We start from the raw sequence: 15,141 nt of genomic DNA, 5'->3' as shown, positions 1-15,141 counted from the left end.
AAGATATCATTGAAACTGTGAATGAATAACATATTGAAACACTGGGGTGTTATAGGAATATTATGGTAATGAAATGTCAGAGATGAAGATGAAGTATTCAAATACTTTACTTACATAAAAGTAACTGTAATAATACTCACAAGTAAAAATCCTGCATTCAACTGAAAAGTTAGCTTGAAGTATCAAAAGTAAAAAGTCACATTATGCAGCAGAATGGCCCCTGCCAGAGTTAGATTATTATAAATTTTGCTGCATTATTTAATTTGTATTACTGATGCATTTACACACATTACATTTGTTACTTTATATACTGTTTGGTTGTTTAATATATAAAAATGTATCATGTTTTATGAAATTGTCATGTTATGTGCAACAAATCTTCATCTGCAAAGTAAGCAAAGCAATTGAGGGAAATTTAGTATATTAAAAAGTATAATAATAGGCCCTGAAATATGTGAAGAAGTATCAAGTGCCATAAAAATGGAAATACCTTGAGTACCTCAAAATGGTAAGCATAGTACTTGTCAATGTACTTAGTTACTTTCCACAGCTGCACATGAATACATAATAGCACAAGTTCAAGATAAAAAAATAATATAGAAAAAAACACCACAACAGGTATATTCAAGTCATTTCTCATCAGTGTTACTGGCAAATTAAGTTTCCTCCCTCCATATCCTGACCCGTTCAGTCTGGTGTGATCTGTGTGAGTGATGCAGCATAAAATGGGTCGGGACAAAGCCGGTTAAACAGCAGGGAGAGTGTGAGAGGCCCGGGGGCTCCTGGTGCCGGGGTCGTGGGATCAGAGCAGGTCATGGAGGTGTGGGAGGGTCTACTCGGCCCTCTGACCTTTGTCACTGAGGCTTCCTATAATCCCATCCTCAAAGACCATACGGACATAATGGAGAGCCCATGAATGGAGTTAAATGGTGACCATTAGGTGGATCTGTGTCGCTATTCTTCTTGTTTATTTAGTCCCGGTCAGTCTCACGTTTACGTGTAATCAGGCGTGTGATGGAGGGAAGGCTAGAGACGCCTGAAGAGGCCTGGAGAGAGCACCACAGGACAACAGTGTCTTGGAGATGGATATCCACCTAAATTTAATGAATGACACGACACAAGAGGGCAGAGAGACAGATAGAGGGGGAGGAGGATGACAGTAATTGGAGGTCCAATTGAGATTATATGAGTTCACAAGTACTCGACACAGGAGGCCAAAGTACTCCTCGAGACTGGAAGAAATAGAAATCACAGCAAAACAAATCCTTATGAACAGATATTATGCAATAGAAATATTTGTGTTTGGACATTTAGTCTTAAACATTTGACATTTCATTTTATGGAAACAAGGGAGAAATCAATGAGCAGGTGGAGATCAGCATTTTAAGGATTTTATAGAGGAGAGTGTCAGTATCTTAAAATGATACTAAAGAGTGAAAACTGCTCAAAGATATGTGTTGAAAATAGCTCGAGAAAATAAAAAGTGACCCAGTTGCCAGATACAGTAGGTATCACAGTAAACCTTCAAGTCCTTATGAGTATAGTCTACCAAACAGGTACTGTTCAACAGAAAACATCCATACTGGGGTATTTAGACTTAAAGATTTGACATTCAATTTTCTGTAAACAAGGAAAATTGAAGTCATTTGGGGGAGATTTTGTTTCTTAAAATAAGACAGAAAACTGCACAGAGATTTGTGTTGGAAGAAGCTAAAAATATGATCCAGCTGCCTGGCTTGTCTAAAGAAGCTGAGAACTTCTTTCTTTCTTTTAATTATTTAAGTGAAAGGTCGCAGCCAAAATAAAAGAAAATTTTATCTCTAAAATAACTAACTCATCTTTGGAAACTGCTCAAATGCCAGTATCTGTGTATCTGCTGTGTAGTTTCATCTCTGCTGTTCCTCAGTTTGTGTTTCGCATACTGTGATGAATTTTGAGTCTGTTCGCTTTCACATTAATTAACATTTTTATCAGCACAAAAAGACAATTTAAAGTTGTAAGAGTTGCAGAAAACTCCCATTAGAGTACATAATACTTTCAACCTAACATGATCCAAATATACTGTGTGTGATTGTTATTGAGTTACTTGACATTTTAAGTCATTTTTTTGGTCATATAAACTATTTCTGCTCATTATCAGCAGGGGAATTTGAATATGTGATTTGGTTGAGCAGGGGATGTCACGCAGGATATTTTAAAGATTTATTTTTCCTCATTGTCTTATTTATCATCGTCACCATCGTCATAATAAGCCTAAACAGTTAACACCATCACACAGTGAATGTGCTTTGTGGTCTGTGGTGTTTGGGTGGAGAAGCCTGCCACCTAGCGACAGTTTAATGAAATTGACGAAGGTCTCCCTTAATGTATGTAGCAGCCTCCTTATTTTTAACAGATTGATGCGTGTATATATATATCTGATCAATTGATATGTGGTTAATCTAAATACACTTACAGGCAAATAAAGTTTGCTCTTTTTGATTTGATTTGATTTTTTTTACATCTCTTCTCAAATTAGATGTTACTTCACCTTCTCTCTCTCTCTCTCTCTCTCTCTCTCTCTCTCTCTCGCTCGCTCTCTCTCTCTCCCTCACACACACACACACACACACACACACACACACACACACACACACACACACACACACACACACACACACACACACACACTCATACACATTACCTATGCACACAAATAAAAAAAATCACACACACAGAAAACATACAGATATTTTTCTGGGAATTTGGACTGTTTAGATGCCAGTAAATAAAATTATAACACCATTTTGAAATAGGTCTGCAATATCCTGATAACTTCCTGGAAGTGATTGAACAGCAAACGGGTTAAATAATGACAGAAAAATCCAACTAATATACACATATTAGAGACCTTTTTGTACTTAGTCATCACCGTCCTGGGTCAGGACCTGCACAGTCTGTTGTATCCAGTGAACCATTATTATGCTTATGTGTGACCCTGTAGATGCTTGTTGTCTCTTTCTCGGGGTAATGGCGATGATGGACGATAAATTAGGATGATGAAAGAGGCTGCTGGCACCGTGTCATTACCCCGACTCCAGCTCTCCTGGGCCCCCGGCACTCTGCATACCTTTCCGGGCAAAGCTGGGGAGGCGCTCCGGTGGCCCTGACTGGATCTGGTGGGTGTGCGCTTCCACTGTAGGCTACTTAAGCACCAGTTGCTCACATATTTTTTTACTGTTAATTCACTGACAGCATTATAAGATCAGCATGGAGGCAACTCTGGGCTCCATCGAGAACCCGATCAAGTTTGAGAAGCAGGACTTCAAGACTCTCCTGGAAGAGTGTCTGAAGTCCGGCGAACAGTTTTTTGATCCAACTTTTCCAGCTGAGCAGAAGTCCATCGGTATGCCAGAGGACCCGGATCCCAAAAAGGCGATCAAGTGGCTTCGACCCAAGGTAGACCAATATGTGTGCAGCTGAGTCAGAGCCGGATGGCCAGATGTTGCATTCTGTGTTTTCTTGTAATTTCACAGGCATTAGTCTCCACAAAAACCATTCACGAGATTATTTGGTTATAAAATGAATCATTAGGTCAGGTTAGTTATAGCCATAGTTTGAAACACTTTATCTACAGACATACCCACATTTTTATTTAAGCATGTACAGATTTGTTGGCCAGTCAGGCGAGTAATTCATATGAAATGTATTTCCCTGCAGCCAGTAGCCTCTTGGAAACTCTGTCAACAGGGTGGCTTTGTTGAAGACAGATGTGTTTTGTTTTTTTTACCTGATTCAGCCAGGTGTGGCAAAGAAGAAAGTAACCAAAGATATAACACAGCAAATAATTTTTGTAATAATGTTTTAGCCAGAAAAGAGTGAGAGTGAAAGAGCAGAGGAATAATTGAATGTTCAGCCACATATTATAAGATACAGATTTAGGATGATAAGATGATTAACAAATGTGTTAAGCTACATGAGGAAAACAAAGACGTATTGGATATAAAATGGGTTTCAACAACTTGTTTTGAGAAATATGTAACGTCTATGCAGATTTATATTAAATACCCCAATGAAAATAAGACTATATTGACACCACATGGCCAAAGTTTATGATGTTATCGCATCCTGTCTTCACACTGTCCTCTTCTCACTCCATTTCTGCAGGAAATCAGTAAGAATGCTGTGTTTGTGGAGGGCATGACAGGCACCACTGATATCTGCCAGGGCCAGCTGGGTGAGTACATCAGGAAAACATCAGTTTGTGTGTTCATTAAAATCCTGGACTGAATGGTGAAACCGGAGTATGCTGGAAGTGTCTTAATGTGTTTGGTTAGGTATTGCAACATCCACCTAACCAAAAAGCTGAAGCACCCCTTTTTTCAGTCTGTCCTCATTGTTTGATTAAGTCACTCCAGAATAGGATGTCTGTACCACACAGCTCCAGGGATGCAACTTCAAACGCAGAGCGAGGGGTGATAGGGGAGTGGCACCCTTTAATTTCAAACCCCGAAGCAGGGAGGATCTGCAAGGCGCCTGTAGCTCATTGAAACCCATAAAATGCAGTTAAAGTTGTGTTGTTCGGTCTGTTTCCTGTTTGTGGTGAACTGATTTATTCTTCCCTGCACAACAGAAAACTCTCCATCCTCCTCTGGGATTTCTGGATTGATGTCACCAGTTGCATGCATCTGTGTCAATTTTACAGATCAATGCCCACCACCTCCACCCCCTCCTCCTCCTCCCCCTTCTGCTCCTCCTCCTTCTTCTTCTCCTTCTTCTTCTTCCATGAGTTTTATTTTCTCTGGGATGTGTTTTCCATGATTTACACAGATACCAACGTACTGCAACATCTCCAGAGAAACAACATGAAACAGATGTTCGCTGTCGGAGAGGAATGTTGCTTATTATCTCTCTGTGTGTTTGTATGTGTGTGTGTGTGTGTGTGAGCTTAAATGCCTGAAAAGGATCGACGAAAACACAAATCATAATTCACAGGAGACAAGTGCCCTCTGGCATCAGAAATAATTCGATATGTTAAACAAATCACTAATTACATGGCATGAACAAGGTCTTATAACGAAAAGCTGCTGTTCTTCTGTATCATGTCAGGTAACTGCTGGCTTCTGGCGGCCCTGTCCTGTCTGACCATGCACCCTAAACTCTTTGTCAATGTGGTGCCGCCCAACCAAAGCCTGTCCAAGCCGTATGCAGGGATCTTCTATTTTAAGGTAAGTAGATACATTTCACCCCAGCGCCTCTGATATCCACAGGCTTTTTGCTAATGAGAGACAGAGTTTACCAGTAACAGAGACAAAATGTGCAAACACAAGCAAAAAAACATTTTTCCTCTTGCACTTCTGTTTAAGTGCCCCATAAATGCCTGAGGTAAATATCTGCCTGGACATTTAGATTGATATTCTTACCAAAGTGGCTCTGCTCAGTTGTGCTCCAGATCCAACCTGAGAAAGGTTGACACAGACTTCCCCAGCTTGAGCCTGAAATGCACAATTTCGATGAAGACATTAAAACTTAAATTTAAAGGCTTGTAAAGGACAGGGTGATCGCTTTAGCTAGCTTTAATGTCACAGCTCTGGTGTTTAATGAAGACAGCTGGATTGAACAGGTATCAACTCATCCTTGAGTGATCACTGCACATGAGAAAAGATAATCATAAAACCGGATTCTTATCACCTCTTTAGAAGTGGTGATACTAATCTAGAGAGCACATCATTAGGCTCAAACAACAGCCGGCCCCAACATGCACAGATAAATAAAACAGCACATTATTATACATATAAAAGCAAGCAAACTAGTCACATATAGATAGTTTTACAGGTTTTTGCAGTGATTATTTTCCCCCAGAGCTCTGGACCTTTGGAGACTGTTAGGGAGAATGTGACATGACTTAACACGCAGGACGGAAGGATTGGAAACTCAGTTTGCAGGGTCAGTCCAGACATGCAGGCAGTGACTACCCCTGGGACACACACACACACACACACACACACACACACACACACACACACACACACACACACACACACACACACACACACACACACACACACACACACACACACACACACACGCACACACAGCTGCAGCTATGAAAGGCCAGTGCAGGCCTGTTCATGGCTGCTGTTGTGTACACACAGTTAATAGTACAGTACACACCCCTAGTCATGACCAGTAAACGCCTCTGGAGGTTGTTTAGTTAATTTAGTTGGACAAGAGAACAGTATGTTTATTTAACACATAATTGTATAGGCCACTGGGTTTTACTAACAAGAACTGATCTTTCTTTCTTTCATTCAGTTTTTTTCATCATCTCACACACATATATGTCTTGTTGATGTTTTGCTCTGATCTCTGATATGTCTCGTGATAGTGGGATGATGTATTAGGGAAGGGACAGGAACGGTCAACAAGAAGGCAATTCAAGTGCTTTACATTGTACATAAAAAGGCATTAAGAGAATATATAAAAAGACACATAAGCAAGATTTTAAAAGGGTTAAAAGAGAATAAAATAACTGAAAAAATATAGTACAGTAACTAAATAGCCTCCAGTTTAATTTGATGAAATGCAGAGACAAACAGAGAAGTTTTACGCTTTGATTTACAAGAGCTGAGAGAGTTTTAACCTGAGGGACAGTAAGCGAACCTGTTCAACCTGTTGTTCTGTATTTTGGCCCTAAACCATTCAGTGCTTATGAACTAAAAGTATTTTCAAAGCTATTATTTGACTGCAGTGCAAAGATCTGAGAACAGGACTGATGTGAGAACTCGAGCAGGAGCAGCCTGAGAGACTTTTTAGACACAGCTTCACAAAAAGGAAGCTGTTTAAAGATGAAAGCAAGTTCAAGCACATGACGTTACGATGATGTCTGTTTCCTGTCAGGGATCGATCCTCTCACCCCAGTCTGTTAATACAACGTTAACACACACTAAACTTCTAAAAGTTTAATTGACATACTTACAACAAGAATTATTAACTAAAAGGCAATATTTACTGACTGATGTGCTGTTATTCTTTTGAACACTTTTTAAAAAATATTTTATTTGATCTGTTATCAGCAGTGTGGAAAAAATATGTCTGAAGCTTCCTAAACTGACTTTTAAAGGGGTTTTCGTACACATTAGCATTGCACTTGGAGTTTTGGGACTTACAGAGACAGATTTCAAATAATAATGTTTAAAACTGAACCAGGAAGGCTGAGATATCCTGACTTTTACCCCTTAGTATGGCCCAACCTTCAAATAGTCTGGATTCTTTCTGCACTTTCTATGCAATTTGTTAGTGTCTCTTAAAGCGACCGTCTCTTCCTCCCTTCCTCCACACTCTCAGTTTATAACACCGTCTTAATGTTAAAAATGTACAGTCCAAAACCGGAGCTAAGATTATCAGTCAGAAATAAGCATACAATTACATAAAAAAATAAACGTGTTATTCAAAGTAGACTTCAAACAAATTAGATAAAGTGTTTTCACAGGCTGAGGGTAAATATTGGGCACATGTAGATTTCAGTTTGTCACTTTACACTTATTAACTTTTCTCCCCTTATTGATATTATCCATCCCGCTTCCCGTCTCCTTCTCTCTCTCCCTGTGTGTCCCTGTGCAGTTCTGGCAGTATGGTGAGTGGGTGGAGGTGGTTGTGGATGACAGGCTGCCAGTACGAGAAGGCCGTCTGCTCTTCAGCTACTCTCACACCCGTAACGAGTACTGGAGCGCCCTGGTGGAGAAGGCCTACGCCAAGTCAGTTGCCACTACCAGCATATGTTTCTGGGTTGTAATGTCTGAGATCACCCATTCTGTTTCTCTGTGTGTGTGTGTATGTCGCTGCAGTAATTTGACAAAAACCTCACAGCCACCGGAGATAACTTTCTCACCTTTCGTATGCAGGTTAATTGGATCCTATGGAAGCCTGAAGGGGGGTAATATTTCAGAGGGGATGGAGGATTTCACAGGAGGCATCGCATACACAGTGCCTGTTTCTTCTCATACCCCTCGAGTCCTCTGGAGGTCTTTGACAGCTGCTCTGTCTCGAGGCAGCCTGCTCTGCTGCTTCATCCAGGTATAAACACACCTCACAATGTTCACAGCAACATGCACACAAACACAGGTGGATGCTTGACTTTGACTCTTTGTCTTCGCAGGCCAGCAGCTACCGTGATATTGGTAAAGTAACAGGAAACGGGCTAATAAAGGGTCATGCTTACGCCATCACAGACACCGACAAGGCCAGTATTACAGAAACAACATGCAGACTGTGTAGCACCGTCCACTGTCATCAGTGTGTTGTTTTAATGTCTTTACTTTGTTATTATCGTTTTCAATTACTATGTATCATGTTTTCTATTGCAGCAATTTATCCATTAGAATCATTGTAATTTGTAAATTCACCTTATTTTAATCTAATATATTTTAATGTGATTTAATGTTGCTGAAATTAAATTTTATGTCATCCAAGTAAAATTCAATCTATCAGCATCAAATCACATCATCTTCTAATATCCCAATATCTAATGTCATCTAATTTAATCTCATCTCCTTTCATTAAATCTCATCTTTTTCTAATGAAATGAATGTTACTGAAATGTAATCTCATCCCAGTCACATCTAATCTAATTTAACAGAATATAATCACATATAATCTCATCTCATCCTAATATTTCATTTGATTTAATATCATATTTAATCTCAATCTCATATCATATCATCTCAGTCTAGTCGCATCTCATCTAAATGAATGTAATATAATCTCAGTGAAACATTATGAAATGTTATGCCATCTAACCTCATGCAATCTTGATTTTATCTAATTCAATGTATTTAATCTCATCGCATTCCAGTCAAATCTAATCTAATCTAATCTAATCCCATTTCATATATCATCCTAATACTGTATCTACTAATGTCATGTAATTTAATATCACTGCTAATTTAATCTAATTTCATGTTATCTCATGTTGTTCTAATCTAATCTAATGTAATCTAATATAATCTCATTGATGTTCTAATATCATCTCATGTAATCTTGCAACACAATCATCTCTGTAAGTCAGAAACCTCAAGAGAGAAAAAAGAGTTTGTGATTAAATCTCTATTGGATCCATTGGATATTTTTAATTTCTTGAGAAGTAAAGGTTTTGGATAAACAAGATTTGTGCCCAACAGCGACAATATTGTACTGTGAAATGAGGTGAGATGAAAGGGTTCTCAAAATCGTTCCTTTTATATAAATTTGTCGTTACATTTCAGGTGAAGAAAGCCACACATGACATTTTGTTGCTGAAGCTGAGGAATCCCTGGGGCTTTGTCGAATATCGTGGACCCTGGAGTGACAAGTGAGGAAGCTTCCAGTGTGTTTGTGTGTGTGTGTGTGTGTATGTGTGTGTGTGTGTGTGTGTGTGTGTGTGTGTGTGTGTGTGTGTGTGTGTGTGTGTGTGTGTGTGTGTGTGTGTGTGTGTGCGTGTGTGCATGTGTGTATTTTCAGCACCTCTCCACATGTTGAGCTTCTCTGTGTTTGTGTGTAACTGCAGGAGTAAAGAGTGGGATGATGTTGACAAAGACGAGGAGAAACGGATTGGGCTGATAAAAAAAGAAGATGGAGAGTTCTGGTATGAAGCGGACACTGAAAGACAACGACTAACACTAACGTTTGACCACTCACAAGGAAAAACATCTCTCATATAAATTATCTTCTGTATCAGGATCAGTGCTGACGACTTCCACAGTCTGTACGACATCGTGGAGCTCTGCAGCATGAATCCCGACACCCTTGTGGATGCAAACACACCTGCCTCTCCATCCACTCCTGCATCTCCATCTACCTGGACAATCAGTGAACATGAAGGAGTCTGGGTGGAAGGAAACTCAGCCGGTGGCAGCCGCAAATTCAGAAGTATGTTATGTTATGTTTATTTTTGCACAATTATGCATTAAAGTATCATTTATATTCTCATTCGTGTCATCACGCTGCTTGATTTTTTTTTCTTTTCTTTTTTTCAGAATCATTTTGGAAGAACCCGCAGTTTGAGTTAGTTCTCAAAGAGCAGGACCAGGCAGATGAGGAAGATACAGATGATGAGGATGATGAAGATGATGAAGATGATGAAGATGATAGGGAGATCACCCCTGAGGAGAAGAAGAGAGAAGAGAAGCAGAAGAAGAAAGCCAAACAGTGCACAGTGCTGGTGGAGCTGCTGCAGAAAGACCGCAGGCAGAAGAACAAAGTCAACTTCCTCTACATTGCTTTCCACATCTACAGGGTGAGAAAAGGTTCATCATTTGAATAATGTCATTTAGGTTTCAGCGCCTTTATTCTTCTTAAAACTCACATCTGCCTTCATGTTTCTTTTGTTTTACAGGTTCCTCCTGAGGCGAGTATCTCATGGGCAACACATCAATCTATTTTTTTTTCAATAACGCCTTTATAAAATAATAATCATCTGTCCTTTTATGATATCTTTCTCCATACAGCTCAAGGGTCTGTGTCTGGACCAAAGCTTCTTCATGAAGAACCGTCCTGTGGGTCGCTCTGGGAAATATAAGGGTCAGAGGTAAAATATGAGCTTAAGAGAAAACGACTGCTCACTTGTTTACACATACAGTATACATTTAATTTAATAATGTAAGCAGACAAATTGGTGCTAGTGCTTTTATTTGGTTCCTGAAGGAACTGCTGGTAAAAATGTTAATACTGTGAACTGAATGAAGTAAGTCAACTTTAAGCCACGTTAACTTTTTATCACATTGTGGATTGGCACACTAATTTCTTGTTGTTAATGATATTTCTTATACACTTGTCTACTTTGAGAATTTGAACCACAGCTGTTTTGAGTCACTGTCCTCTAATGAATGTCTCACCTCGCTTGTAAGTCATATTCATAAAAGCATTTGGCAAATGACAAAATGTAAATGTAAGTATAATGCCATTTTTGCCTCAAACATCCACACAAACAGTACTCGTCATGCTGAATGTGATTCATCGGTTGGGACTAGTTGTGACTAGCTTGTTATTGGACAGACCGGTTCAATAAAAGTTACACAACATCAGCTCTGTGTATGATTTTTCTCTTTTTATTCATTATACAATAACAGCAGTCTATCATTCAAATACACTTTACATATAGAATTGAACTAGATTGATTTATACGTAGGATTTAAATGAATCAGCAGCACTTGCCTCGTCCTCATGAGAGTTTATAGATGCAAACAACAAATGGATAATCAAAGTTGAGTGGGTGATCAAAGTTGCGTCTTATGTGAATTGTGTCACATTTTTGTAAGCTATTAAAAACATTAACCTCCACCCAGTTCTCATTGCATTGAACAATGCCTAAATTCATATGAATAAACCATAAACAACAATAACTATTATTGTCCAACAGCTCATTAGATTTGTGTAAAATTTGAGCATACCTTCACACTTTTATGTCCATGTGTGTGTGTGTGTGTGTGTGTGTGTGTGTGTGTGTGTTGCATATTTGTGTATGTAAATGTAAAATGATTCTATTTATCCAATGAGAGAATTGCATTGTCTGTTTGGACCTGATGTTTTTACTTGATTGTTTAAAGTTGTATTTTACTGAACGTTCAAATCTTTTGGAAAATGATAAATCCCTCACTATGTCTGACAGGGGTGTGTGGAGAAAGGTGCGTCTCGACCCGGGTAACTATGTCGTTGTGGCGTCCACCTACCGACCCAACCAGCCCGGAGATTTCTTTGTTCGCATCTTCTCCAAGACTGGCAACACATTGGGGTAAGATGGAGGGAATTCACTTTAGAGGGGCAAAATGAGACGACAACTGGGGACAAAAATCTAATCCAGAGAAGACCACTTAGTTGAATATGATTTTCCTCTTTTTTACCAATAAGAATATTATGTTATGATAAATTATGATTTACAAACCCATAAAATTCTCATAATAGCTCCAGGTTATGCCAGTAACAATCAGAAAACAGCTCCATTCTCTAGCTGCTGTCTGTAAATGTTAAGTGTTGCGTGTGTGAGTCTCATTATGTCTCTTCCCGTCATAGATATTTTGTTAAATCATAGACCCACAACACTTCCTGAGAGCTGCACAGCATCCCTGAATCACCTCCCGTCACACTCACTTTCAACGGCACAGTCATAGTCACCCACTCTTCTCCGTACCTACACTCAGGATTAAACTCTGTTCCCAGCATTACATGGCTACGTAATTTAGAAAATCACAATTAGTCTCAACAACAATAGGCTAATAGAATGATTAACTCTTATAGCTTCTGTTAGCAACAAAAGTCAATTATAGAGCTAAGAACAGTGTAGTATGAGTAATAATGCTTACTATAATAACCATAGTAATCTTCAGTCAGTGCAGCTGTACCAATCACAGCCTGTAAGGTTCACATTAAAACTATAATTTAAGAGAATAACAGTGACAGTCTGCTGTGATCCTTGTGTTGCAGGACTCAGGATTTCACTTGCACCTCTGGCTTCCTCTCGGTGAGTTAAGCGGGACGTCTCTGTTTCACCTCAACTAATCCCAGCTGGAAAAGAACAAGTCCTATGTGTTTATTTGTTTGTGCCAAAAAGGTAATGGCAACTCCCGTGTCCTCGGAGGATCAAGTTAGAGTCCAGGAGACCTTTGATGAGGTGGCTGGCCCAGTAAGTAACTGAATACATAACCCTCACGATAAGTGTGAATTTTGGGCACTGAATCAATTCAAACAGTCCAAACTAATTTTCTCTGTCACTCTGACAGGACTGCAAAGTGAACGCCAAGGAGCTCATGAAGCTGTTCAACTCAGGTTTGAATCTCCAGTCCAGTACGTCACATTTTTCATAATTTGAGCTGCACTTTACAGAGCTTCACTGCATGAACTTTGACTCTGTAATATCTGTGGCGGCCACTAGATGGGAGCAAAGTAGCAACACAGCCCCTTAAACTCGGAGCCAAGAGGGTCACCAGTCTAGACAGAGGCTCATAGCTACAGTCAGAGTAAACTGAGCTTGGTTTAGTAATAAAAGTTACCACATTTGTCCTCACACTCACCTCTCCTCACGCTAATCCAATTAAAACTGTTTTTTCCCCATCTTTATCTCCATCACAGCTCTTGACAAAGATTACCATCTGCCACTGGAGACATGCAGACAGCTCATCTTTGGAGAGGATGCATCCTTTTGTCCTCAGTATATGCTGTAGTATTATTCACTCCTCTTGTATATCCAGGTCACTCTCCATCAAATAATGTATATTTTTTGTACATTACTCTATAAAAGCTGCTTTTAAAAACCTCACTGACCTCTGATAGCTGATTTAGTTTCCCTCCAGGACACTTTAGCAGAGCAGATGCCTGCTGTTTACTTTCACTCTGCTTCCTCAAATTTTTATCACTTGGTCTCCTCTCATCCTGAGATTTCCTTAACTCTGCTGACAGACTAATGGCCGTTCAAGACTCATTCGCAAACAAACAGAAACCCTGCTGGCCAATTTGCACAATCTGCAGGTACAGCTCAGTGTGTGTGTGTAAGATAGAGAGACATGACATTATCACTCCCTTCATCATCACTTTCTCTTTCAGTCCATCTTTTCGAAGTTTGATACAGACTCTACTGGGACAATGAGCCCCTTTGAACTCAGCACAGTGCTGCAGGCTGTTGGTATGAATACACACACACAAACACACACACAGACACCCCACAAGCATGCAGATGGTTGCTGCTGTTTGGCTTCACACCTTTGACTCCTCCGTTTTTTCAGGAATGCAGTGTGATGCAAAGGTGGTTCAACTGTTGTCTGAGCGGTTTGTATCTGGAGAGCCTACAATGCCCTTCCATGGCTTTGTGACCTGTGTCGCCAAGCTGCGCAAGCTTTTTGGTAACACACACATCTCATCCATCCCTCACTCTTTCTCCCCCCTCCTGTTCTCTCTGGTAACTGTCTGAGTCTCACAATCTGCATCCTCCTCCTCCCTGTTACACACTGGCTGCTCTCTCTCTTTCACACACACACACACACACACACACACACACACACGCGCGCGCGCGCGCATACACACACACACACACATACACACACACACACACACACACACCTTTCTAGATGCATCGTTTGTACATCTTTCAGTTAAGTTGCATATAAAACAAGAATTAATTAATTAATTAAAGTAATGTAATGTAAATGTAATGAATCTTTTTCATGAAGAACCTATCACCCTGCGCAATTTTGCCAGATCTCCACCAAACAAGCCTTATAGATTGACATCCACATTCATATTGTATTTAGCTACTTTGGTTGAAATTGCTCTTAATCAATGAACTTGGAATGAATATTGTTAAAACATGCCCATTAATTAACAACTGGGCAGATACAGGTACATATCCACCATGTTGACCATGTCAAAAATACTGTTTCAAGTTGTTTTTCAGTAAAAATACATGTTTTTATTTACAAATTCTTATTTTTTCAACCCATATGTTGCATACAGTACATGGCCAAGCATTGTTTTTAGTTGATGCTCCTCTTCGCAGTTTGTCTGTTTATGTAATGAGTCGTATGCACTTTTTAAATTATCACTAAAGAAAGTCTGAACACTTTCCAGGACTTAAAAAAAAAAAAAAAAGAACACAGTTAGAGAGGGTTTGGCCTTTGTGTGGATGCTGTAAGCTGTAATTGTTTTCCCTCTTCTCCTTAGCTCTGTATGAATCAGAGACCAGTCAAGAGGTGAAAAACAGAGGGATCAATGCTGTAAGTATCTGGCCTAATATTCTCTGTCATGTGTTCATACTGACCTGGACCTGAACACGTTTTTGACTCTCAGTTTCTGCTCTTTCCTCTCTCTGCTGCATGTGTCCTCCTGTCATTTCTTTATAGTGGCTGCTTCAATTTCTGATCTTGTGAGGAGGGTCTCCACATGGACTCAGCAGACCACTGTATGCTGTCATTTCTGAAAAACATGTAAAATACATACATATCCTGTATGTTCAGACTGTTTTCGAAGTGATATGTCAGTTTATGCTCTGCTCTGCAAATGTATTATTCTTTCTTTATCTCATATATTTCTTATACTACTGATTGTAGACTCATGTGATGTGAGAGTATGAAGCACAATCATTTAAACATTATGTAATACCATTTTATTACTCCACAAACTAATAAAATTGACTTCATA

At 39.5% G+C, this 15,141-nt stretch overlaps 1 protein-coding gene across 1 annotated transcript; it reads left to right on the top strand.

Annotated features, from left to right (window-relative positions):
* Positions 1-3,245: 3,245 nt before the first annotated feature.
* On the top strand, positions 3,246-14,870 carry capn12 (calpain 12). The gene is made up of 22 exons (XM_062419585.1): positions 3,246-3,438; positions 4,147-4,216; positions 5,089-5,207; positions 7,603-7,736; positions 7,884-8,055; positions 8,138-8,221; positions 9,243-9,328; positions 9,524-9,601; positions 9,695-9,885; positions 9,993-10,252; positions 10,352-10,363; positions 10,464-10,543; positions 11,624-11,746; positions 12,436-12,472; positions 12,563-12,634; positions 12,732-12,777; positions 13,081-13,142; positions 13,408-13,476; positions 13,552-13,630; positions 13,731-13,847; positions 14,665-14,717; positions 14,844-14,870. Exons 1-22 carry the CDS (start codon positions 3,250-3,252, stop codon positions 14,868-14,870), a joined length of 2,160 nt encoding a protein of 719 aa, XP_062275569.1. The 5' UTR covers positions 3,246-3,249.
* Positions 14,871-15,141: the final 271 nt, after the last annotated feature.

This window comes from Scomber scombrus, chromosome 5 (assembly GCF_963691925.1).
Source record: "Scomber scombrus chromosome 5, fScoSco1.1, whole genome shotgun sequence".
Taxonomy (NCBI): domain Eukaryota; kingdom Metazoa; phylum Chordata; class Actinopteri; order Scombriformes; family Scombridae; genus Scomber; species Scomber scombrus.
The sequence above is the reverse complement of the archived record's forward strand: the minus strand, read 5'-3'. Positions and strand labels throughout refer to the sequence as shown.

What these genes read in the sequence shown, in the direction of transcription:
- capn12 (XM_062419585.1), top strand. Translation starts at nt 3,250, where the DNA reads ATGGAGGCAACTCTGGGCTCCATCGAGAACCCGATCAAGTTTGAGAAG. An exon ending in CCATCACAGACACCGACAAG is followed by an intron (nt 8,222 to 9,242) that starts GCCAGTATTACA and finishes GTTACATTTCAG; the next exon opens with GTGAAGAAAGCCACACATGA. An exon ending in CACAGTGCTGCAGGCTGTTG is followed by an intron (nt 13,631 to 13,730) that starts GTATGAATACAC and finishes CCGTTTTTTCAG; the next exon opens with GAATGCAGTGTGATGCAAAG.